This window comes from Paramisgurnus dabryanus, chromosome 7, assembly GCF_030506205.2.
Source record: "Paramisgurnus dabryanus chromosome 7, PD_genome_1.1, whole genome shotgun sequence".
In the NCBI taxonomy this organism is placed as follows: domain Eukaryota; kingdom Metazoa; phylum Chordata; class Actinopteri; order Cypriniformes; family Cobitidae; genus Paramisgurnus; species Paramisgurnus dabryanus.
This window is the reverse complement of record NC_133343.1, coordinates 6064570-6089442: the sequence shown is the minus strand read 5'-3', so window position 1 is coordinate 6089442 and position 24873 is coordinate 6064570. Positions and strand designations below refer to the sequence as shown.

The window sequence follows — 24873 nt, the reverse complement described above, 5'->3', positions numbered from 1 at the left end:
GTCTGTATATCCATCTTTCCGTCTGTCTATCTACCTGTCTGTCTGTCTTATCCTTCTTTCAGTGCTATTCGTCTGTCTGACCGTCCATCGCCCATCTATCCATCTGCCTGACTGTCCGTCCATCTTTCTGTCCATTTGTCTGCCTATATATCTGTCTGTATATCCATCTTTCTGTCTGTCTATCTACCTGTCTGTCTGTCTTATCCTTCTTTCAGTAATATTTGTCTGCATGTCTGTCCGTCCATCGCCCATCTATCCATCTGCCTGACTGTCCGTCCATCTTTCTGTCCATTTGTCTGCCTATATATCTGTCTGTATATCCATCTTTCCATCTGTCTATCTACCTGTCTGTCTGTCTCATCCTTCCTTCAGTCCTATTTGTCTGAATGTCTGTCCGTCCATCGCCCATCTATCCATCTGCCTGACTGTCCGTCCATCTTTCTGTCCATTTGTCTGCCTGTATATCCATCTTTCCATCTGTCTATCTACCTGTCTGTCTGTCTTATCCTTCTTTCAGTGCTATTCGTCTGTCTGACCGTCCATCGCCCATCTATCCATCTGCCTGACTGTCCGTCCATCTTTCTGTCCATTTGTCTGCCTATATATCTGTCTGTATATCCATCTTTCCATCTGTCTATCTACCTGTCTGTCTGTCTTATCCTTCCTTCAGTCCTATTTGTCTGAATGTCTGTCCGTCCATCGCCCATCTATCCATCTGCCTGACTGTCCGTCCATCTTTCTGTCCATTTGTCTGCCTGTATATCCATCTTTCCGTCTGTCTATCTACCTGTCTGTCTGTCTTATCCTTCTTTCAGTCCTATTTGTTTGTGTGTCGGTCTGTCAGTCAATTTATTTGTCTGTGTATCCAGTTGTTCTATTTGTCTGTATGTCTATCCATCTGCCTTACTGTCCGTCCATCTTTCTGTACATTTGTCTGCCTATATATCCATCCTTCTGACTATCTATCTATCTACCTGTCTGTCTGTCTGTCTGTCTGTCTGTCTTATCCTTCTTTCAGTCCTATTTGTCTGAATGTCTGTCCGTCCATCGCCCATCTATCCATCTGCCTGACTGTCCGTCCATCTTTCTGTCCATTTGTCTGCCTGTATATCCATCTGTCTATATACCTGTCGGTCTGTCTTATCCTTCTTTCAGTCCTATTTGTCTGTCCGTCCATCACCCATCTATCCATCTGCCTGACTGTCCGTCCATCTTTATGTCCAATTGTCTGCCTGTATATCCATCTTTCCATCTGTCTGTCTTATCCTTCTTTCAGTCCTATTTGTCTGTCTGTCCGTCCGTCCGTCCGCCCATCTATCCATCTGCCAGACTGTCCATCCATCTTTCTGTCCATTTGTCTGGCTATATGTCTGTCTGTATATCCATCTTTCCGTCTGTCTGTCTATCTACCTGTCTGTCTGTCTTATCCTTCTTTCAGTGCTATTCGTCTGTCTGACCGTCCATCGCCCATCTATCCATCTGCCTGACTGTCCGTCCATCTTTCTGTCCATTTGTCTGCCTATATATCTGTCTGTATATCCATCTTTCTGTCTGTCTATCTACCTGTCTGTCTGTCTTATCCTTCTTTCAGTAATATTTGTCTGCATGTCTGTCCGTCCATCGCCCATCTATCCATCTGCCTGACTGTCCGTCCATCTTTCTGTCCATTTGTCTGCCTATATATCTGTCTGTTTATCCATCTTTCCATCTGTCTATCTACCTGTCTGTCTGTCTCATCCTTCCTTCAGTCCTATTTGTCTGAATGTCTGTCCGTCCATCGCCCATCTATCCATCTGCCTGACTGTCCGTCCATCTTTCTGTCCATTTGTCTGCCTGTATATCCATCTTTCCATCTGTCTATCTACCTGTCTGTCTGTCTTATCCTTCTTTCAGTGCTATTCGTCTGTCTGACCGTCCATCGCCCATCTATCCATCTGCCTGACTGTCCGTCCATCTTTCTGTCCATTTGTCTGCCTATATATCTGTCTGTATATCCATCTTTCTGTCTGTCTATCTACCTGTCTGTCTGTATTATCTTTCTTTCAGTCGTATTTGTCTGTCTGTTTGTCTGTCTGTCTGCCCATCCGCCCATCTATACATCTGTCTGTCTGACTGTCCGTCCATCTTTCTATCCATTTGTCTGCCTATATATCTGTCTGTATATCCATCTTTCCTCTGTCTGTCTATCTACCTACCTGTCTGTCTGTCTTATCTTTCTTTCAGTCCTATTTGTCTGTCTGTCCGTCCGTCCTCCCATCTATCCATCTGCCTGACTGTCCGTCCATCTTTCTGTCCATTTGTCTGCCTATATATCTGTCTGTATATCCATCTTTCCGTCTGTCTGTCTGTCTACCTACCTGTCTGTCTGTCTTTTCCTTTTTTCAGTCCTATTTGTCTGTCTGTCCGTCCGCCCGCCCATCTATCCATCTGCCTGACTGTTTGTTCATCTTATTGTCTGCCTATATATCTATCTGTCTGTCTATCCTTCTTTCAGTCCTATTTGTTTCTGTGTGTTTGTCTATCTATCTATCTGTCTCTTTATTGCAAAAAACTGTGATATAGCGCAATATGCGAAAAAAAAGATTTCCTTTTTGCACTAATATGATAATTCCGGTATATTGCGCAGCCCTTGTGTCTGTCTGTCTATCTATCTATCATCCAAAAGATCAGTCTACTGCTGACAGGATAGTTTATTTAAAGAATTCCCTGTACTTACTGTACCACTTATAAAACATGATATAGGTCAAGGATGCCATCCAAGAGCAGGATGGCAGTTCAGATAACATTCTCACCATTATTTGTTTATGCACTCACACATATATTCAGTTGTGCCTTCATACCCATGAGAATGTTTGTGTGCAAATCAAGTATTACACAACATAAAAACATTAAAAGTTTCTTCCTGTTTACATTTCTACATCTTCCCTGACATGAAATTAAACCTGATATGGGCACCAGTTGAGTTCTCAGAAGACGCTATAAACTGTTAGTACTGTATGTACCCGCTTAAGTTATTGTCACATGCATTTTGATGTCATGCTTTGTCACATTGTGCTTTAAAACATTTTCTCCTTGACTGACTGACGTGTACAATGCTACTATGTATGTATTTTTTAATGCACCAATAACCGTAAGGCATCTTTGACAATCTTTGTATCATCCAACTCTATGACCTTCCTGAAATCATGGCACAATAATGCAAAGAGGAAGATATATAAGATAAGCCTACGTTATGCCTACACCACCACCTCGCGCACTCTCCATTCATCTGTTGTGGTGATGACAGACATTATACAGATTGGGGGTGTTGGCCTTGAACTTGCCAATCCTTCCCCCTCCGCATTCTCCCCGATTCACTCACAGCTGCGTCTGCTACAGTTCCCTAGGCAACCGTTATGCTGCCTGCCTAGCAACTGGTTTTCCCTTCCCACCCCCTTCACGTCCCCTTCTTGCAGAGAGGGGTTGATGAGGGGTGCTGGAAGAGACAAAGAACCCAATGTGTGCTTATCTGGATCAGTAAGTAGTGTAGGCATCCTCTGTTGAGCTTTACTGTGTGAGCAAATCCAATACTAAATTTAAGATCCAATGAAAGGAGATATTTTGTGTTATGGAAGGGGGGGGGGGGGCAATATTTTGACATGCTACCATATTTTCATTCACAAAAAGCAGAATGCGTAATACATTTTTAAACCTTTGTGTTCAAATCTCTGTAGATATTTTATAGTCGTTCTTGTTTTTTTGTATGTACTTAAGTGCAGAACAGGAATGCATTTATAAACATAAGGATGGACTATTTTATTATAGTTACCGAATCAATCAATATACCGTATAGACGATGGTTGGCAGAGACCCAAAAAATAAAAATTATATGCTTCAGTTGATTAAAAAACACCATATTTTTATTAATACCAAACTAACCCCTACACTCCATCAAAATAGTACTTTTAAAGGGGTCATACTATGAGATTTTTTAAGGTGTAAAGTAAGTATTTGGTGTCCCCAGAGAGCATATGCTAAGTTTTAGCTCAAAATACCACACATATAATATACTATAACATGTTAAATTGCCACTTTGTTGGTGCAAGCAAAAATGTGCCATTTTTGGGTGTGTCCCCTTAAATGCAAATGAGCTGATAGGAGCACTGGGGACCCAATTATAGCAATTAAACATGGAAAAAGTCATATGACCCCTTATAAGCATCTAGTACACGGCTTTATCTGAAGTGACTTGCGGTATATTTAATGTATTTTATCTGCTTGTGTGTCCAACGCTATATTAGGGCAATCCGTACGTATTTTATGAGGGGGCTAATATTTTTTCAAACAACCACATTTGTACATTTTTGTACACTTAGCTTTTGCCCCAGTGACATTGGGGTTATGGGTGGGGTTTCGTTATTTTTTATTTATGATAATCATATGTATTTTTACGATTTACTTCATACTAATTGATATGAATTAGAAAACTTGTAAAATACGTACAAATTCACATGAGATCAACAGTGCGTTTCCCAAAAGCATCGTTAGTGAACAAACATCGTAAGTTCCATCGTTACTAACTTCGTTCAATGATTTGGTGTTTCCCGAAACCATCGTTCAAACGAACATTCGCAAACTGCATCTTTAACTTGTGTCGTTGGAATGACAGCTCTTCACCGTTAAAAGCATCGTTCCTTGTTATTATCATATGTAGACTTACGTTGATCATGCTTTTTAACAAAATATGCAAAAAACATGTAGTACAGTCTATATCCATCATTCGAAATATATAAAAATTTTATTTTACGTCTTTAAATTTGTAAACGGAATTAAAGCGCTGCATTTAAAAACTGCGCATGTGCGAGAACTACGAGTGACGTAAGAGGGAACTTGCGTGTGAATTAAATATCTTTAAAATATACAACAGATAACTAAATCACGATAACAAAATTTTACATTAAATCGATTTGCACAGATTAATTAGTACTTCACCTCCCACGTGACATCATCAACTACATGGTTCAAACGACGAATGTGCGACAAAGTTACTATGCTTTCAGGAAACAGTCGTGACAGGGTAGTTCATTTCCCCAACGATGCATCGTGCTATGGTCGTTCAGCAATGAGATACGTCGTTGTTTGGGAAACGCACCCCTGGCTGGTGTGTCAAACTTCTACCTAGTCTGCACTGTTAATGCAATGCGTTAACAAGCTACAGGAACAGTTTTAAGGCACTTATCACATTGCATTTGCAAGTATAGATAGTCTAGAACTAGGCAGTCCAAGACATTATCGATTCATAAAATCAACCATGCATGATCTTAAAATGTTTATTGAAAAGCCTCTGAGCATATAAACCATTTAGTGATCTTTTGCTTACTGTTCTTTCTTTTTGCATTGCTTGCATGTTTAGCGGAGGGCACAAATGCATTCGCGAATCAATATCTTTGTCTCTCACAGCCTAAAATAGCCACAGAAGTGCTGATGTTGACATTGGACGTGTAGCTGCGATAAGCTGTCCTACAGAAACCTGGACTGTGGGAATCTCTAGAGGAAATAAATTCAGAAATATTGTTTCTTTACCACTACATCCTCGCTACAGTAACACAAGTTCTGCCGTAACTCAATGTTTCTTTTAGCATTGTTTGTCAAAGTCACACTATAAAGAATCAATGGCTATTAAGCGTACATCTTTAAATAGCTGTTTAACCGCTGACGCTGCCATTGAAGCCGTTGCTGTAATTAGTTTCACACTGTGAAAGCCAAATCGACTGTTGCTGCTGTAAAGAGTTGCCGTCATCATGTACTGATGATGAATGTTATTCTCTTGTTTTGATACCAGAATGGTATCTATCTAAAAATATAGATGACTCATTTTGATTGCAAGCGCGCACACGTTTTGTCTAATAAAACACTCAAGAATTGGAACGTTCCGCACCCCAGTACCACCTGTGTCACCATTTAGCAATTATTCAAAGCCTCCAATGGTGTTATGTAAACAAATGTAAGGGTAGAAGGCTAGAACTTGACACAGTAAATGTTTAATGTTGGAAATTATTGCTATGATAAATACACGTGTAGGCAAATGGACCTTGAGATATTAAGAATGTGCAATTGTTTAAGAAATCATAAAGTAGTCTTTTATTATTATCGTGCTCTGTAACACACAAGAGCCGTGACTCATATGTTACAAATACTTTCTTGGAACATACAAGAGTTGTTAAGCTCACAGGAAAACAGGTTTTGTCTTGGCCTACATACTGTTGATCTGAATATTAACACCTTTAGTCATTAAATATATATATGGATACATACATAGATACATATACACACTGTAAAAAATACTTTGCTGCCTTAAATTTGTTTGTTGAATCAACTCGGATTTACAAGTCATTTCAACTTACTATTATTTATCTTGACTAGAGATGAGTTGTTATAACTACAGGTGAGTTGTTATAACTTATAAATTTAAGTTGACTTTTCTCAACCATATTTTATAAGTTGTGACAACTAATCTCTGTTGACATGACTTGTAAATCTGAGTTGATTTAACAAAAAATTTTAAGGCAGCAAAGTTTTTTTTACAGTGCATATAATAAACATGCATAATAGGTTAAACGAATAATTTGCCATTTGTACAGTAAATTCTTAAGGTTTCAGTACATAGAAACACCACCAGACACCAAAAATGTATTACAGTAGTCCTCCAGTAGTTTTTATTTCTGGTTTCAAGGACTCGAAGCATTGCACATTTTGTACATCTGCATTATTTACACACCTAGTTCATGGATCTGACTGCTAACAGGCTATTTTTTTTTTTTTAAAGAACGACATCCAAAACGTGCAGTGCTAATGGTCCCCTGTTAATTCGGATTTAGGATTCTTCCCACCTCAACCCCAAAAGGATGTCTGGATGGTGCTTTTTAATGTTACTTAACACTTTTTTTGATGGTACTAAATCTTTTTAATTGTACTTGTACCACAAGGCTGTTGAATGCTTTGTTCTGATTGGTTGAGAAATTTTCCACAGGTATGCATTATTTTTCACTAAACACACACCTTACATGTCAAATGTCTTGAAGGGAACATTTCACAAGAGTTTTTTAAGATGTTAAATAAATCTTTGGTGTCCCCAGAGTACGTATGTGAAGTTTTAGCTCAAAATATTATTTAGAAAATTTAGCGTGTTAAAATTGCCACGTTTTTGGGTGTGTCCTTGTAAATGCAAATGAGCTGATCTCTGCACTAAATGTCAGTGCCGTGGTTGGATAGTGCAGATTAAGGGGCGGTATTATCTCCTTTTGACATCACAAGGGGAGACAAATTTTAATGACCTATTTTTTTCACATGCTTGCAGAGACTGGTTTACCAAAAGTTACTGAGTTGATCTTTTTCACATTTTCTAGGTTGATAGAAGTACTGGGGACCAAATTATAGCACTCAAACATGGAAAAAGTCAGATTTTCATATTGTCATCGTCCTAAACTAATTGTAAATTTTGACAAAAATGTTTTATTTTGCCTACGTCAAAAGACATTGAGGCAATTTTACAAGCTTTTCTAAATGGCAGCTGCATCAAGAAGAACGCAAATCTACTCAACCTCTGAAGTTAGTTCCATTTATTTGTGTTTTCTGAGAAACCTGAAAAAATGACTTCGGCAATTAGTTTAGGAAGGTGACGATATTATATGTCGCCTTTAAAATAACCACCAGAGCAATGTCTGTGGTAACCGTGGTATAAGCAGAATAATTAACTACGGACTGTTGAATTATTTGAAAATAATGCACTCCACTTCGCTTTGTGCCGCATTGCCACCTTGGGTGTGCATTATTTTCTAATAATTCAATCAAGTCAATCATTCCTCACTTAATTTAGAGCTTATTTCCCGTTTTGATATGGGAAATATCCTAAATTTGAGTCATCTGGATGGCAGAACCATTTTGGTTGAAAACAGAAAAGCGAAGAGCAGAGCTTTTATTTTGTACTATATCTAGTTAATAATTTCCCATGAAACATTCAGGAATGTACATTTAAAATATTTCACCAAATCAAATTTCTCTTTATGTCACTGATTCACTTTTGACAAAGCTTCTGAGACAGCAGCTTTTTGAGCTGAACCACGTTTAAACTAATCTTAGATCTAATATCATTAATTGATAGGTTAGTTTGATGTGGTGTTGAATCAGTTAATGGCACAGTGCCTGCCGGTGGTCTCCACAGACCTTCTGTCCATCACATTTTTGAGCTCCACCAGAACAAGAACCTCAGTATCAACACCTTCAAATCCACCAGACGTCTTAAAGCACAATTTATGAGGGAGTCCTTTCATGTTTTCCCGACACCGTGAGATGAACTTCTCTTTGTCTAATGATTTTCTATTAGCTGCAAGGATGTACGTATTGAATTCACAACCCAGGTCATCTCTCTGTTCACCTAAAGCATCATCGGAGAAAACTGGGCTTCCAAAGCTCGATGCTTCAGAGATGAAGAACCGAGAGTCCTCTGACATGTTGGGCCTGTCGGGCATCCTTTGCACCCCATCTGGCCAACCATAATGTGAGATGTGAGCGGGTTGTGGGTTTGTTTAGGGACAGTAGTTGTGTCTTGCTGTAACATATGCTTGTTTATGAGTACCAAAGCAGCAGACAGGCGCTTGTGAATATGTGGAGTCTTCAATCAGACCGAATCTGAACTTATGCACCAACAGCTTTGCCTTCAGACGTGCATTGTCTTCAAGAAGAGCCAAAACTTTGTTCTCTGCCACCATAGCATCAAAACGACGTTTCTTACGCAAACACCTGGCAGGTTCGTTTTTCTTTTTACGTTTGTCCCAGTAACTTTCATCTTTCTTCTCCGTAGGGATAAACTCACACTTTCGGCGCAGCGTGTTGCTATCACAAGTCTTAAATGGATCTTTTTTCTGCGAAACCTTTGAGATGGATAAGAACAGAGCGTGCTAGCATCCTGCTGGATGTTAGGATGGAAGAATGAGGCTTCAACCTGACTGAATCAGATGTATCTTTTGGGTACATCACACCCTGTTCTGTCAGCATGATGCCAATTTGGTCCCTCGTGCCATGACAATTTACTCCGGCTGATTGCGTGAAATTACACAGTTTGGGTCCTCTTTACTTTTTTGGACCTTGAGAAACGTTCAGAGGACCTTTAGCTCCCCCTAGAGGATGAAAGCAGAAATATTTAAGAGATTTACTCCTCACAACGTTATGTAACTACAAAGCAAGGTGGAATATGGCAATAATAATAAAAATGCAATATGGCATTTTATTAAAATATATGTTAAAAAGTGTAGAAAAATATAAAGAATATGAAAAGAAAATGTAAACAGAAACCTGAAAGAGAATATTAGGTATTTCAATACTCAAGTAAAATATTTAATTATGCAAAGTTTGGACATGTTGTGGCTGAAATAAAAATGATATCTTTTAAATCGGTAGGTAACTTTTAATCTTTAGTTTTACGTGAATCCATGGTTATTTAGCAACGTGCGGTAACGGCACACCATGTGGCGTCATCTCACGTTCTCTATTTAATAACAGGCTATTAGAAATATGAAGAAAACTTCACAAAAAAAATAAGAAAACTTCACTTAAATCAAATAAGTCAATGTTTTTGAAAGTCAAGTAATCCACATGAATGTCCTTTTTGTAAGAAGCGTATTAAAAATTGACGCTTGTCAGTTAGATATGCTTACCTTCAGTTAAACACTGACCTGTACACTTTTAAATCGTCGCCCTGCAATTTAAGAGAAGGTCAGAAGAAAATTTTTGTTACAACAAGCAATAATAATAATAATTGTGGTTGTTGTTGCATTGAAAGCACATCAGTCCTCATCTGTGTTGTCAGTGAATGGCGCTCATCTGTAGACTGTTCCTCATGTTTTACTGTGAAAAGTTCACGTCGGGTCTTGAGCTCACCTGGGTTTTATACAGTCTATTGTTGAACCCTGTGTCACAACGGCCTGACTGCCCCAACTGTGTGCGTTTGGTGCACATTACCGCAAGTTATTTGTCTTAAAAAAAAAAGATCTCAAATTTATAAGGGAGCATTATTCAAAACATTGCTCTATTGAGGTCATGCCACGTTAGTGTTCATATCACAGTGTATTAGAGTAATACAAATAAACAGCACGAAATGTTACATCCACATATGCATAAATCCATATACACACAACACGTATATGTTTGTATTATATACATTACATGGTTATACTGCATATCTTACATGCTCTATGTAAACGATAACATGATGCATGTACGTATACCCTGCTGAAAAGCAACAGAATCCGCTTAAAAAAAAACGTATTAATGGTTGTACTTGTAATGGGAACTGTATTGGTTTTACAGGGAAATTATAATGGTCTCTGATGGTCAGAATTTGTGATTTTATTTAATATACCCGCACTTGCAGTTATAGCAATGATGTAGCCTAGAGAAAATGGACTCATGAGCAATGATTTGCTGAACTGTAATCCATTAGAGCTGCTTATTACACGGCTCTCTGGAATGCTTGATTCTGATTGGTCAGTTGAGACATTTGCAGTAATAACCGCTCCAAAGTAATAACGCATAGCCGGTACTACTTGTACGATTAAAATTGTAAAATCATCACTCGTGACTACTCCGCCTCTCGCTCAAACTTCAGTCAATACTGTTCCCGAGGTCGAAGTGTTGCAAACTAAGTGCTCTTTCGTCACCCATTGGTTTCTGAAGATCGTTTTTGAAGCGTAAAGTAGGCCGTGCTTGCCGTCGCCATTTTGGTCGCGCGTCATCGCGCATCACTCACGGATATCCGAAAAATGGGTAAAAAAACGCATAAAACTGGAAACAGGTCTTATGGTACCTCTAATTTTGTGTGGCACAAGTTCAAATATGCAACTTTAGCTCTGAAATTAAATACAGCAGGGTTCCAGAATTAAATATCCCATTTATTTTTTATTGAGAATTGATTTTAATGTTAATTTATTAAGCCTTCATAATTGGTGTACCACGATTGAGCTTTGATATCTACAATTCAGTGTAATTCCGCTAATTTAAAATAGTAAAAAATTGATTATGTGTCATCATGTTTAGCTATTTTAAAAATTCTAAAAGACTGTTAAACTGCTTCCTAAGGCTGACTGGTTTTATTCAATGGTAATTCCATACACATGGCAAGGTTTCATCAAATCAAACAGAGCAAATAAATGTAACGATATTGATAACAAGCAGTTCTTCAGAAAGAGTGGGTGCAACAAAGTGGTTGTCAAGCAACACGACAAGTGACGCTACAGTTATTTATCTGAGTGATCCGTACGCATCGTCACTGAGCAAATACTGTGAGGACATAGCATAGAGGAAGGTGAAGAAAACAGGCAAACCCACAGATAACCACAGAAGCGTGGTTAATTAAGATGTTTTACAATAGATTTGAAATAATAAGGATCAGAGCTAACTGTTTTATAAAAAACATCTTAGCATGGAGAGTTAATGAAAAGTAACAAATAAATGCATAATTGTACATGGAAATCTTCCTTCTTCCTATTGCCTTAATTGGTGTAACTGTTGGTGGTAACACACAAAAATGCATAAATCTACAGTAGGTACAACTATAGCCTGGCATTACTTTGACATGTACAATATTTAAAGCTTTGCCCTGGAAACGCAGACAGACCCAAGATGACAAAGAATTACCCAAGATGCAATAGGCGGCTATCCAGAGTAGATCTGGTAGATCTGATTGATATCATGTCTTGCATGACAACCAAAGAAGTAAAACTGCTCAACCAGTATAATAATGTAATGTTTAGTAAAGCCAATGTCAGCTGACTCCCCAGGGGTTTTTAGTCAGGAGGGGAAAAACTCCTTGGATGGAAAAAACCTTCAGAGAAAGGCAGACATAGATGATTTTATAGAGGATATGATATATATTAGATACAATTTTATAAAATTTTATGGGAAGTAAAACATTTAATAAGTATATATACAGTACAGCTTTTGATCTCCATCCATATTTCTTTTTCAATTTATTTTATTAAGATACAAACAGAAAATACAGGAAATATGTACAAAAAAAAAATTTAAATTAACTTTTCAGGACAAAATGTCTTCTTTAGGCATCATCAGTGTTTAATGTGACCTCTCTAAACACATATTGAGTGTTTTTGAGCAGAGTAAAGTAAAAAGACTAATTTCTTTAAAATTAGAAATTAGAATTTAATTTTATTTAGTTTCCTGCTATTGCTCAAATGGAATTGTAGTTTACCCTAAAAACTTGACACATCAGTCAGTTTACAATTTTATACAGTTTTTAATACTATATACACATTTCCTGTATTTTCTGGATTCTGTTAAAGTGACTGAAAAACAATTATATATGATTACTATAACATTGCAAAAACAACAAATCTAATTCTGGCATGGTGGCCTAAGAATTTTGCACAGTACTGTATATGGACGGATAAGTAGATTAAACGGGGGCAGCTGATGGTGGTCGGCTGGTCAGTGGTGTGATGACCTTTACTTCAGCAGAAAGTGGGTCTGTTTGTCTCATTGTCCTCGGGATCGAGGACGAGACCGGGAGAGAGAGAAACTAAATCCTATTAGCAAAGAAGCCGTTTTGATGTAATGAAAGTGTCATACAGTATTGTGGTTTAATTTCCGCTCAGTTCCAGACAGGCTAACTATTGCGGCATAAGTATATGTGAATGCTTTGTTCCGGACAAGCTAGCTACTGTGGGATAAGTACATTTACTAGACAAATTATGTGAATGCTTTGTTAAAGAGAAATGTCTTTAGTTTAGACTTGAATTGATCAACTGTGTCAGATTCTCAAACATTTTTGGTAAATCATTCCAGAGCTTAGGGGCTAAGTAGGAAAATAATCGACCACTTGTAGACATTTTTGATATTCTAGGGATAATTAAGCAACCAAAATTTTGCGTCACAGTGTACGTGATAGATTGTATTCTGATAGTAATTCTTTAAGATACAAAGGTGCTAGGCAATTTAAGGCGTTATAAGTGATTAGCAATATTTTAAAATGTATGCGATATTTAACTGCTAGACAGTGTAAAGATGCCAAAATTGGGCTAATGTGGTCAAACTTCTTAGATCGAGTAAGCACTCTAGCAGCTGCGTTTTTAACCTGCTGAAGCTTGTCTACCTGATTTGCGTGGCATCCCCTGAGTAACGAATTACAATAGTCTATTCTTGAGGTCATAAAAGTGTGGATAAGCTTCTCTGCATCTGATGCAGACAGCATATGGCCTTTGAGATATTTCTAAGATGGAAGAATGTTGTGCAGCAGACATTAGAAAAATGACTATGGAAAGATAGATTGCTGTCGAACATCACACCTAGGTTCTTGACTGTGGAAGATGGAACCACAGTGCAGCCATCTATGGGCAACTTGTAATCTGAAATATTTTGTTTGGAGCGACTTGTTTCAGTAACAATGCTGCGTTCCAGGTAGATTTTTGAGCCCGTAAATCACGACTTCAACACCATGATTCACGACTCAAAATTGGGAGTACGCGTTCCAGGCAACCTGTAACCTGTGTTTTTCCAACCTTCTACTCGTAAAAAGCACACTGGAACGGCAGTCAAACCCGTGACTTCCCACCCGTGAACTAGTACTAGATCGATGTACTCCCAGTTCAGAGTTGTTAGTCGTGGTTTTGAAGTTGTGATTTGCGGATCACGGGTTGCCTGTCTTATTGGAGTTTAGCATAAGGAAGTTATTTGCCATCCAGTCACTAATATCGCTAATACAGTCTGTTAGCTTAGAAAACCGGTGGGTTTCACTAGGATTTGAGAAGATGTAAAGCTGGGTATCATCTGCATAGCAGTGAAAACTTATGTTTCCTGATAATGACTCCTAGAGGTAACATATAACAAAAACAGGATAGGACCTAGAACTGATCCCTGCTGTACACCATATTTAACTGGGGAGTGATATGACTCTTCCTCGTTTACATAAACAAAGTGATAGCGGATGGTTAGATATGATCTAAACCAGGCTAACGCCTGACCACTGATGCCAACATAGTTCTCTAGTTTATTGAGTAAGATTGTGATCTATTGTGTCAAAGGCCGCACTAAGGTGTAGTAATATAAGAATTGAGATTTCACCACAAACGGATGTTAAAAGGAGGAAATTTGTAACTCTAAGCAGTGCTTTATTCACATTGATCTGATTATGCTGGTAATGTGGCACCATACTTGTGCTTTGTTAAATTTGGGATGTGGTGTGTGTCCTTACAACAGGATGTTTTGCATCTTATACAAGTTGTTTTTTCTTTGTCAAAGTACAGTGGTGGATAACCATTATGTAATATTTAATAATATTATAAAAATGGCAACAGTTTCTTAATATAAACCTAACAGTTAAATAAACATGGAAAGAAGTTCAAAGAGATTTCATTTTATTTATATCATCTAAAAGAGGAAAAGAGTATAAAGGAAATGAAGTATTGACCTGAGGTCTGTTTGCATTCAGCTTCCTTCTGCTTTGTTTTTTAAACAGGTGTAAAATACACAAAGCAAACCCACAAAGCACTGTGTCCTCACGCGCTCCCTCACTGAGCACATGTGACGTGTATATGGCGCTCTGGGCCATAACCAAAGCTAATCTCAGCCTTTTTATCTCTGTTTGTACTGTTTGTATCCACCAGATGTGTGTAACACCGCAAGATGGTTATGATCTGCTCAACCCATCTCAGCTGTAAACCACTGTTTTTGTTTATGGTTTGTCAAGTATTCAAGTATTTATGAGGTCTTTTTTGCATTTACATCAAACATTTACGTGAATTATAACATTTTTACAGACTCCACTGGCACAAACACCACCAAAATGATCTGCATGTTTCACATCATGTAGGTACAAATGCCCTTTCTTTTAATCTAATACAAGAGTTGAAATGTTGACAATGCTCTTTTTTATAATTTCAAGCAATAAAAATCTGCTTATATCTTCTTTTGTATTCCATGAAGGAATTAAAGTCATAGGTTTGGAAAAGCAGGAGGGTTGGGTAAATGATTTTCCTTTTTTTGTAAACTACTGCCTTTAAATTTCCATTCTTAGTTTGCCATCTATTGGTTGAAAATGAAACATACAGATTTCAGTTGTAGTTGCTTTATTACTGAATAACATACAAAGGAACATACAAGCAGAATATATATATTTTTCTTTTGAGTTTTTTTTTTGCGATTATAAATAGCTAACAAATAAACACTTTTGGTTTCCATAACTTCCACACGATATGTAATACATAAAATAAATAGAAAATTATAGATTGAAAATACAAAAACAAATCACAAAAAATACAAAGCGCACTAGAGATGTAAAATGCACATTATACCTGCTGTTTTAATAGTATATTGTATTTTTTTAGGTTTTGTAATTTCATAATATTCACACATTAAGCTATATACACAAACACATATATGTGCTATAATATTATTCATGCATACACTGTAAAAAAAATTCAATTTTTGTCAAATCAACATATATTTTTATGCTACTTTAACTTAAAATTAAGTTAAACGGCTTCAACTACTTTTTATAAGTTATGTCAACTATTCACAGGTCAAAACTTAAAATAGTAAGTTGAAATGGACTTGCAAAATCAAGTTGTTTTAACTTTATGCTACAATTTTTACTGTGTATGTATACTGTAATAAAGATTTGCACCTACATTTTTAAATATAATCTACTTGGATTTACAAGTCATGTCAACTTTTATTTTTATCTTGACTAGTGATGCATTACTGTAACTAATAAAATAAAGTTAAAATAAGTTAAGCTAATTTAATTTATTTTACAAGTTACAGCACCTCATCCCTAGTCAAGATAAAAAATAAAAGTTACAATTATTTTTAAATCCAAGTTTATAAAAAATGTAAGTGCACTTTTTTACAGTGAATATGTAATAATCCTAATTCAAATTCTTCAAAACAATTTTGAACAAATGTCTTTCTTACTAAAATTCAGAATCTCCTTTTTCGCAGGTATAATTTTGTGATTTTTTTAATAAAATAATTTTGTAATTGTGATATATTTTTTACAGTTTCCAAAATCATACAGTTTAGCTTAAGGCTCCAAACTGGAAACAAATGATATTTGTACCATATCTAATTACAATTGCGGAGCTCCTTATTTCTGACTAAACCCTTTTTAAATTGAAACAAGAATTGACCCACTTTATTATTCCCTTTATATTATATAATGTACAGTATGTACATGTCAGTTTAATGTCTATATAAAGAAACAGCGTTTTAATACACTTTATGAGCACCTCACCTGCTGAACACAGGTCCTCTCAAAGACATTGAAATTCCCTCACACACATGCATTGACCAGATAAGTGCATATCTATTTTTGCATGTGTCTGTTGGTCTGTTTTTACACGTGTCTCTTCATGTGTAATGCCAGGTGATCCGAGCGGCTGAAGGCCCTGTGGCACAGCATGCACTCGTATGGTTTCTGACCCGTGTGCTTTCTGAAGTGTCTCGTCAACTCGTCCGAACGGGCGAACTTCCAGCCGCAACCATCCCATGTGCAGTGGTACGGCTTTTCACCTAAAGCCAACACAAATTAAAGAAGATAAAGACCTGACCTATAGTTTTAAGGAAAACAGCAAAAATTTGTAGTACTTAGATGGTTTCTCATTACCTGTGTGCGTACGAAGGTGTGCTTTGAGATGGGAACTCTTTGTGTAAGTCTTGTTGCATCCTGGGTATTCACAACTGTGTACGGTCACCCTCCTCTTCACCACCCCTCTCCGGACGCGCTTCCCCTCCTGACCTGCAGATGGCACTGTGGAATCAGGAGCCATGCACTGTGCGCCCGTGTAGTGGCCGGTCGGCTGGCTGTGGACGTAGGTCACTTGCTGTTGGTAGTGTCTTGGGTGCGAGTAGTTTTGGATAAAGCTATAGTGATGGTGTGGAGGAAATGCCAGCGTGTCCATGGCCACAAATTTGGATTCAGTGAAGGGTATCAGAGGTACAGACTGGGGGTACTGTGCAAAATCCCACGATTTCACCTTTCCTACGTTGCTTCTCTCATTTGTTATGTCCAAGTCATTCGTATGAGAGAAACTGATCTGATGGGGGTTTTCTGGTGGTGAGAACGATTTCCCCGTTTGGTGCTGCTCCAAATATCCTCCATTGTAGAGGTCAGGAAATGAAGAATTTAAGGATGCTTCATGAGGAAGGAGCTCAGCCAGAGAGCTTGGCGTGGAAACTTGGTGTTTGTTGAGTCTTGCGTCGTCCCTTTGTTCATCCAGCTCCTGAACATGGTAAAGATTGGGACCGTGAACCTGGTCTTGCAGGGCTGGTCTTGTGGAAGTGTAGTTTTGAGCGTTGGACCGTTCCGGTGATGTGCTGTCCCAGTCAGAAAGTAGAAACTCCATATCCCAGCATCCTTCAGGGTCGTTATTGGGTTCTGTCTGTGAAGGTTCAAAACAGCCAGTGCTTTGACTTAGACTCAGATCCAAAAGGCCTTTTTCAAACTTCCAAGCCTTTAGAGGCATCATTATTTTGAAATCAATATTGACATTTATTGATACAAAGTAAACAAAATAAACAAAGATTTACTTGCTGTTTAATTATTGTTTTATAGTTTTATTTGAGATTTTTTTGAGACTTCTTGGAGAAAAACATAAAGTATAACCTATAGCTTGAAATCACATTTATTAAAACAATAATTAAAGGAATACTTCACCCAAAAATTAAAATTCTGTCATCATTTACTCACCCATATGTTGTTCTAAACCTGTATGAGTTTTTTAATTTGATGAACACAAAAGAAGATATTTTGATAAATTATGGTAAGCACACAGCTGATTGACTTCCATAGTAGGAAAAACAAATATGAAGGAAATCAATGGGTACCATCACCTTTGTGCTTACCATCATTGATCAAAATATCTTCTTCATCATTTATCACATTCCTTTCATAATATCTGTTTTCCTACTATGGAAGTCAATGGTTACAATCAGCTGTGTGCTTACCATCATTTATTAAAATATCTTCTTCTGTGTTCATGAAAATAAAAAAAAACTCATACATGTTTAGTAAGTTTTCATTTTTTGGGTGAACTATCCCTTTAAGTTGTACCTTTGCTCATAAACAATTATTTATTACTAAGCACAAATTGTTGCATGAAATATCTGAAATAAACATACCTTCATGTTTTCCGTTGCATCGCAGAAGTTTGAAAAAGAACTGAATGACGGCAACACGGCTTGAGTCACAGCCATTCGTTTGGTGTCTTTTCAGCATATGTTATGAAACTACCTTCTAATGTCAAAAGTCAGTATTAATAAAAAAATGTTTTACATGTGCAAGGACGAAAGTCCAAAAAATTAGTGTTTTAAAGTTGAAATATTTACAAAGTGAAAAGTTCAGATCACATATTCATAAAACTGCTGGTCTATTTCTCCCTCTCTTTTTCTTACTATCAGTGATAAACTGAAGTTTAAGACCCCTGACAGTTGTGATTGTGGGTGGGGCTTAAATGTCAGTCCAGAATTTTCAAAAGTATACCTTTTACTGTTTCTAGTTCAGTAACTTAACCAAATAAATGCTTTGATGAAGCTATTGAACTGACATACTGAATGGATGTCATGGTTGGGACAAATATGGACATTTTATAAGTTCGTTTAAACCCGATGTTTGGGTTTGTCCGTAAAAGTGTATGTTTTAAAAAGTGAAAAGTTGGATCTACTTTAACTGGTAAAAAAAATTCACTTTAAGTGAAAAAGTTACAAAAAATTCAGTTGGAACACCTAAAAAAATCTAAGCTTTATCAACTTAAAGTGAAATTCCCAATTGAAGTTATTTTTAAATTAATCCAACTTTCACTTTTTATAGCGTACTTAACCACGTGGTGTAATGAATCTTTGAAACATTCACAGTAATCTTCCTTATACACTGTAAAAAGTGAAAAGTTGGATTAACTTTAAAAAAATTCACACCTAAAAAAAGTAATTTTTTTTAAATTTATGTGTTTCTGTGAAAAATACTTTATGTGAAATATTTAACTTTTTTAGGTGTTACCAACTGAAGAAACTTTTCAAGTTGATCCAACTTTTCACTTTTTGTAGTGCAGAAAGCTATGTATTATTTTTGTTGCTAAATTGTATTATCACATTGTCATTAAAAGATGCGCATCACCCAACCTTGACTTTTTTATAAGGTTATAAGTTACAAAAAATTTATTTAACCATTCTGATAGTAGCTGCGGTAGTATGATAAGAAACTATACTGTCTTAAATGAAACGTTGGATTAACTTAAAAAAAATATTTTACACCTAAAAAAAAGTTTTTTCAATTTATATATTTCTGTAAAAAATACTTTAAGTGAAAAATTTAACTTCTCTTTTTTTAGGTGTTACCACCTGAAGAATTTTTTTTAAAGTTGATCCAACTTTTCACAGTTTAGAAAGCTATGTATTATTTTTGTTACTAAATTGTATTATGCATATTGTCATTACAAAGTGCATCACCCAACTTTGACTATTTTATAAGGTTATAAGTTACAAAATACGTATATATTCATTGTGATAGTAGCTGCAGTCGTATGATAAGAAACTATAGGCTACACATATATACACTCTTAAAAAATGAAAAGTTGGATCAACTAAAAAAAAAAAGTTTTTTCAATTTATATATTTCTGTGAAAAATACTTTAAGTGAAAAATTTAACTTCTCTTTTTTTTAGGTGTTACCACCTGAAATTTTTTTTTAAGTTGATCCAACTTTTCACTTTTTACAGTTTAGAAAGCTATGTATTTTTGTTACTAAATTGTATTATGCATATTGTCATTACGAAGCGCATCACCCAACTTTGACTTTTTTTATATAGTTATAAGTTACAAAATACGTATATATTCATTGTGATAGTAGCTGCTGTCGTATGATAAGAAACCATACACATGTATACTTTCTTAAAAAATTAAGGTACCATAGAAGATCCCACAGAAGAGCCATTTTTGACTGTATGGTTCCATAAAGAATTATTAACATCCAATTTATGTTTAACAAAAGGTTCTTTGTGGTGAAAAAAGGTTCTTTAGACTAAATATATTTTTTTTAAACCTTTCTTTGACTAAATGAGTTCTTTTATGACATTACTTTATTAGACCCTTTATTTTAAAGAGTGTTACCAATATATAGTATTAAAATGCAATTCATGCTTCAAATGTACAAAGGAGTATAAATCTTTTATATCTTGGTTTGACGACAGTTCAACACGTTTGACATTTTTGCATACAATATATCACGAGTGTTGGGAGAGTTTAAGTGATGTGTGCAGTCTCTTCATTTACACACACGACTCTTCAAGTCATTTCAAGCGATACCTTTCTCCCAAAACACACTCAAACCGGCTTTACTGTCTCTGTTAGTGTGCGATTCTCAGAAGACCTGTGCTCGGTAGGTGATTATGTTCTTCAGAGCAGTTATCACGCCGATGACAGACCTCCTGTCCCGCTCTAGATAATAGAGCCCTGGGTAATATCTCTCTCTCTTTGATGCCTCTCTTCGCACAGATAACAGCAACACACACACACACTTAAACCGTGAAACCGAGCTGTAGAGTTGCCTTTGTCGAACGCCACTGCCATCGACTCATTTGAATGAGAAAATGTCATTTTACTATGCATTGCGTACTGTGTTTTCTGTTCCGTGAGAACAAAACACACAATCAAATATGTTAAGGGTACTCAAATGAGGAGCTAAATAAACACGGCCAGGCTTGTACAGTCGGTGTTGAAATTACCTAAGCTGTAAAAAAACAGCTCTTATATAAGCTTGTTGTTCTCCAAATGTTTTATGGTGCTTTTTATTAACTAATGTAACGAATGAAAAATAGTTTCTATTCTGACCCGCTACCAGCAATGGAGAAGGCAATATTTTTCACATTTATTAAACAACTGGTTGAATCAAGCCTATATCTAAATCTGCAGACAATTTTTTTGGCAAAAAAGACATTGTGAACTTAAAGGGATAGTTCACCCAAAAATGAAAATTCTGTTATCATTTACTCACTCTCATATTTTTAAAAACCTGAATCAATTTCTTTGTTCTGATGAACACGAAGGAAGATATTTTGAAGATATGTTTGTAACCAAAACGATCAGAGGCCCCATTGACTTCCATAGTATTCTTTATTCCTACTATGGAAGTCAATCGGGTCTCTGATTGGTTGAGAATCAGTCAATGTTGACAGAATTTTCATTTTTGGGGTGAACTATCACTTTAAGAAGCAACTAGTAACATCGAAAATTACGAAAGTCATAATTTAAATTGTAAAATAGTTGGGTTACACGGCGACAAAAACGCTGGCAGTGTGCATGCAGCTTAATATGTGCCAAAGGCATTTGGCCAATATTGGTCGATATAAACAACACTGCTTAATCCCCATAGCCTGTATACATATCCCATGTGTATACACATACACACGCGCACACACACACTATATTGCCTAAAGTTTTGGGACACCTGCCCTAATATGCACACGAACCTGAATGACATCCCATTCTTAATCCATAGAGTTAAATATGTTGGCCCAACCTTTGCAGCTATGACAGCTTCAACTCTTCTTGGGATGTGTGTTTATGGGAATTTTTCACCATTCTTCTAAAAGCACATTTGTAAGGTCAGACACTGATGTTGGATGAGAGGGCCTAGCTCGTAGTCTCCGCTCTAATTCATCCCAAAGATTTTCTATTGGGTTAAGGTTAGGACTCTGCGCAAGCCAGTCAAGTTTCTCCATACACTGTCAGAAATAAAGGTACAAAACTGGACCTTTTCTGTCGCTGGGGCTGTACACTAAGTTTCTGTTTGATACCTTTACATGAATAAAACTGAATACAATTTTGGGTAGATTACTGTACCTTTAGGACCTACATTGTTAGAAAAAAGTCAAAATATATACCCAAGCTGTCAGTGGGGCATCTGCAGCACCCTTTAACTCTTTCACCACCAGCGTTTTTAAAAAAAAGTTGCCAGCCAGCGCCAGCGTTTTTCATGATTTTCATAAAAGTTTAATGTCTTCCAGAAAATGTTCTTCTTTAAATATAAACATACAATATACCAAATGAAAGAACAGACCCTCTGCTTTCAAAAAAAAACAAAAAACGTTTCATCCTACCTTCAGTGGTTCTTTTGTAATCAGCTTTTGAATATGGGTAGGTTTCTGCAAAAACACCACATTTTGAGCAAAAAGCAGAGATAATTCAATTTTTGTGACTGACTTTTCATAGAGATCCCATTCATAGCGATCTTTAAAACAGACACGGACATGCAGCCGCTTGCCATAGGGCAATACTTCCGGGTTTAAAAAGTTACGGAAGGGCGCCACCTGGTGGATAATAGTGGTATTGTGGAAAGACGGAAAATCTCGTCATTGGCGGGGAAGCGTTTTCTCTTAATTGACGAGATATCTCGTCAATGGCGGTGAAAGAGTTAAGAAGGTAATTGTATGGACCATTAGGTACAGATATGAAAACATTTAGTACCAATATGTACCATTGAGATTAGGGGACTAATAAGCTGTCTTTGGTCCCAGAAGTACTTCTGAGGTACTAAAATGAAATCCTTAGGTGCAAAGCTGTACTTTTTAAAAGGGTACAGCCCAGTGACAGAGATGGTACAGTTTTTTTACCTTTATTTCTGACAGTGTACCAAAATCACTCATCCATGTATTTATGGACCTTGCTTTCTGCACTGGTGCGGAGTCATGTTGAAACAGGAAGGGACCATCCCCAAACTGCTACCACAAAGTTGGGAGCATGAAATTGTCTTGATATGATGAAGCATTAAGAGTTCCTTTCACTGGAACTAAGGGGCCAAGCCCAACCCCTAAAAAACAAACCCACACTATAACCCCCTGTCCACTTTACACTTGGCCTAACGTTATAACGTCATCAGTGAGCGCGGGAAAAGATCAAATGCGTGAGAATTCTTCGCCATGCAGATTGGTTTCCGCCATTGGGCCAACAAATGTATATTTTTCCCTTACAGCAATTATCATTTTCACGTTTAGCGCTACGTTGTTTAAATAGCAAATGCATTTGCGCCCAATTTTGCACCCATTGGCATTCTGGTCTGAAAACGAGGTGTGTTTAGGCACATTGTTGGCGCATTGCTATTCTGAGGCAACTAAAATAGACTACGCCATTGACCAACTAAAACCTGGTCTAAAGTCTTATGTAAATTGGCCAATGTTTTTGTTATTTAAAGAGCACGTTAGTAATATGCGCCTATAGCCCGGACGACAACGCGGATTTGCTTATCACACACATGGATGCACAGCAGCACACAAACGGTTTAAATATGAAAAATTAAAGGATTAAAATGTAAAAGATTATTTTTGAGTCTCTTGGACATAAATAAGGACCGATTATGAGATGTTAGAAGGTGTAAAAAGCTGCTTTACCTGTAGCCTTGTAAGTAATTGAAGGTTGCAAATATTGCATTTATTAAGTATGCTTGCAAAAAGCACACTTAGGGCCCTATTTTAACAATCTAAGTGCATTCTCTAAAGCGCACAGCACACTGTCTAAATGGCTGTGTCCGATGCCACTTGTGGTAATTTAAGGACGAGAAAAATGGTTTGTGCGCCGAGCGCACGGTCGAAAAGGGTTGTTCCTATTTTTTTAATGAGTAATGGGAGTTTTTTGGGCGTAACGTGCAATAATGAGAGTCTTATGAAAAACTAAGCGGAGGAAGAAGAAGATCCCTAGTTTAAGATTAATCTTAAATAATTGTGTTGTTTTTCACTTGTATTGAAATTGTTATTTTTTTTATTAAAACCTTTAAAACCGTTTTCTTTTAGTCATGGAAGTAAAAATAGCAGGCTTTTAATTGCTGTAAATGTATGACTATCCAATATCATCAAAAAATAATTTACAAGTATGTAAGAAAAGGTTTGTACTCTAAAAATACTTTATTTGTAACAAACAGGAGATAAAGAATTTATAAACGTGCCGAGATCCGAAGCTTTTCAGCACCCGGACAGCGACAGTTTTTTTTAAAGCATTACTTAAAAATGGTTCTTATCTTACCATATCCACAGGTACAGAGTCATCATATACAATAAATCCGTGAGGTAGCATTTAAAAAAACATTTAAAAACAGATGCATTCTTTTAAAGCAAAGCATTTATTTACTTACCAGGCTACAGGTGAAGCAGCTCTAATGTCTTCTAATGTCTCATAATCGGTCCTCATTTATATCCAAGAGACTCAATAATAATCTTTTATATTTGAATGCTTTACTTTTTCATATTTAAAAGCTTTTTTGTGCTGTTGCGCATCCATGTATGTGATAAGCAAACCCGCGTTGTCGTCCCGTTTATAGGCGCATATTTCTAAGGTGCTCATTAAATAACAAAAACACTATTGTGACATTGACTTTAGACTTTAGACGAGGTTTTAGTTGGTCAATGGCGTAGTCTATTGTAGTTGCCTCAAAATAGCAACGAGCCAACAATATGCCTGAACACACCTTTTTTTTAGATCCTAAAAGCAAAAATGGGCGCAAATGCATTTGCTATTTAGACAGCGTGGCACTAAACTTGAAAATGATAATTGCGCCGGGTTGAAACTAGCAAAAGACACTTGCGTCGCACATTGCGCCGGGTGTATGATAGAGCCCTTATTGTTCTTCATGAGTTTTCTTCTTATTATTATTATTCCGCTCTAATTTTTGGCCAGCTCCTGTGACTAGGCCATTTGACACAGAGACCCCGTTCAAACTTTAAAACGTTCGGGCAGTGCCAGTCTAAGTTGCTTGAGGAGATGACATCACCGATCCATGTCGTTCTTCCGCCATATTGGATTGAACAGAAAACCACAATTTTTGTCTGAACTTCACAAAACTGGACG

General features: G+C 36.8%; 3 protein-coding genes across 5 annotated transcripts in view; 1 reads left to right on the top strand and 2 right to left on the bottom strand.

Moving 5' to 3' along the window:
- LOC135741527 (uncharacterized) overlaps positions 1-24873 on the top strand; it is a 45147-nt gene that overhangs the window by 5394 nt on the left and 14880 nt on the right. The window lies entirely within an intron of this gene.
- Positions 7471-9993, bottom strand: nfil3-3 (nuclear factor, interleukin 3 regulated, member 3). Its single transcript, XM_073815271.1, has 3 exons — positions 9916-9993; positions 8573-8936; positions 7471-8521 (listed from the first exon to the last, which is right to left on the bottom strand). Exons 1-3 carry the CDS (start codon positions 9991-9993, stop codon positions 8163-8165), a joined length of 801 nt encoding a protein of 266 aa, XP_073671372.1. The 3' UTR covers positions 7471-8162.
- klf1 (Kruppel like factor 1 (erythroid)) lies at positions 15097-18428 on the bottom strand. 2 transcript variants are annotated; one of them, XM_065260292.2, is made up of 3 exons: positions 18166-18428; positions 16652-17498; positions 15097-16557 (listed from the first exon to the last, which is right to left on the bottom strand). In XM_065260292.2, the coding sequence occupies exons 1-3, from the start codon at positions 18238-18240 to the stop codon at positions 16382-16384; spliced, it is 1098 nt and encodes a 365-aa protein (XP_065116364.2). In that variant the 5' UTR covers positions 18241-18428; the 3' UTR covers positions 15097-16381. The 2 variants fall into 2 exon arrangements, with proteins under 2 accessions (XP_065116364.2, XP_065116365.2); XM_065260293.2 differs by having other exon boundaries at positions 16652-17426.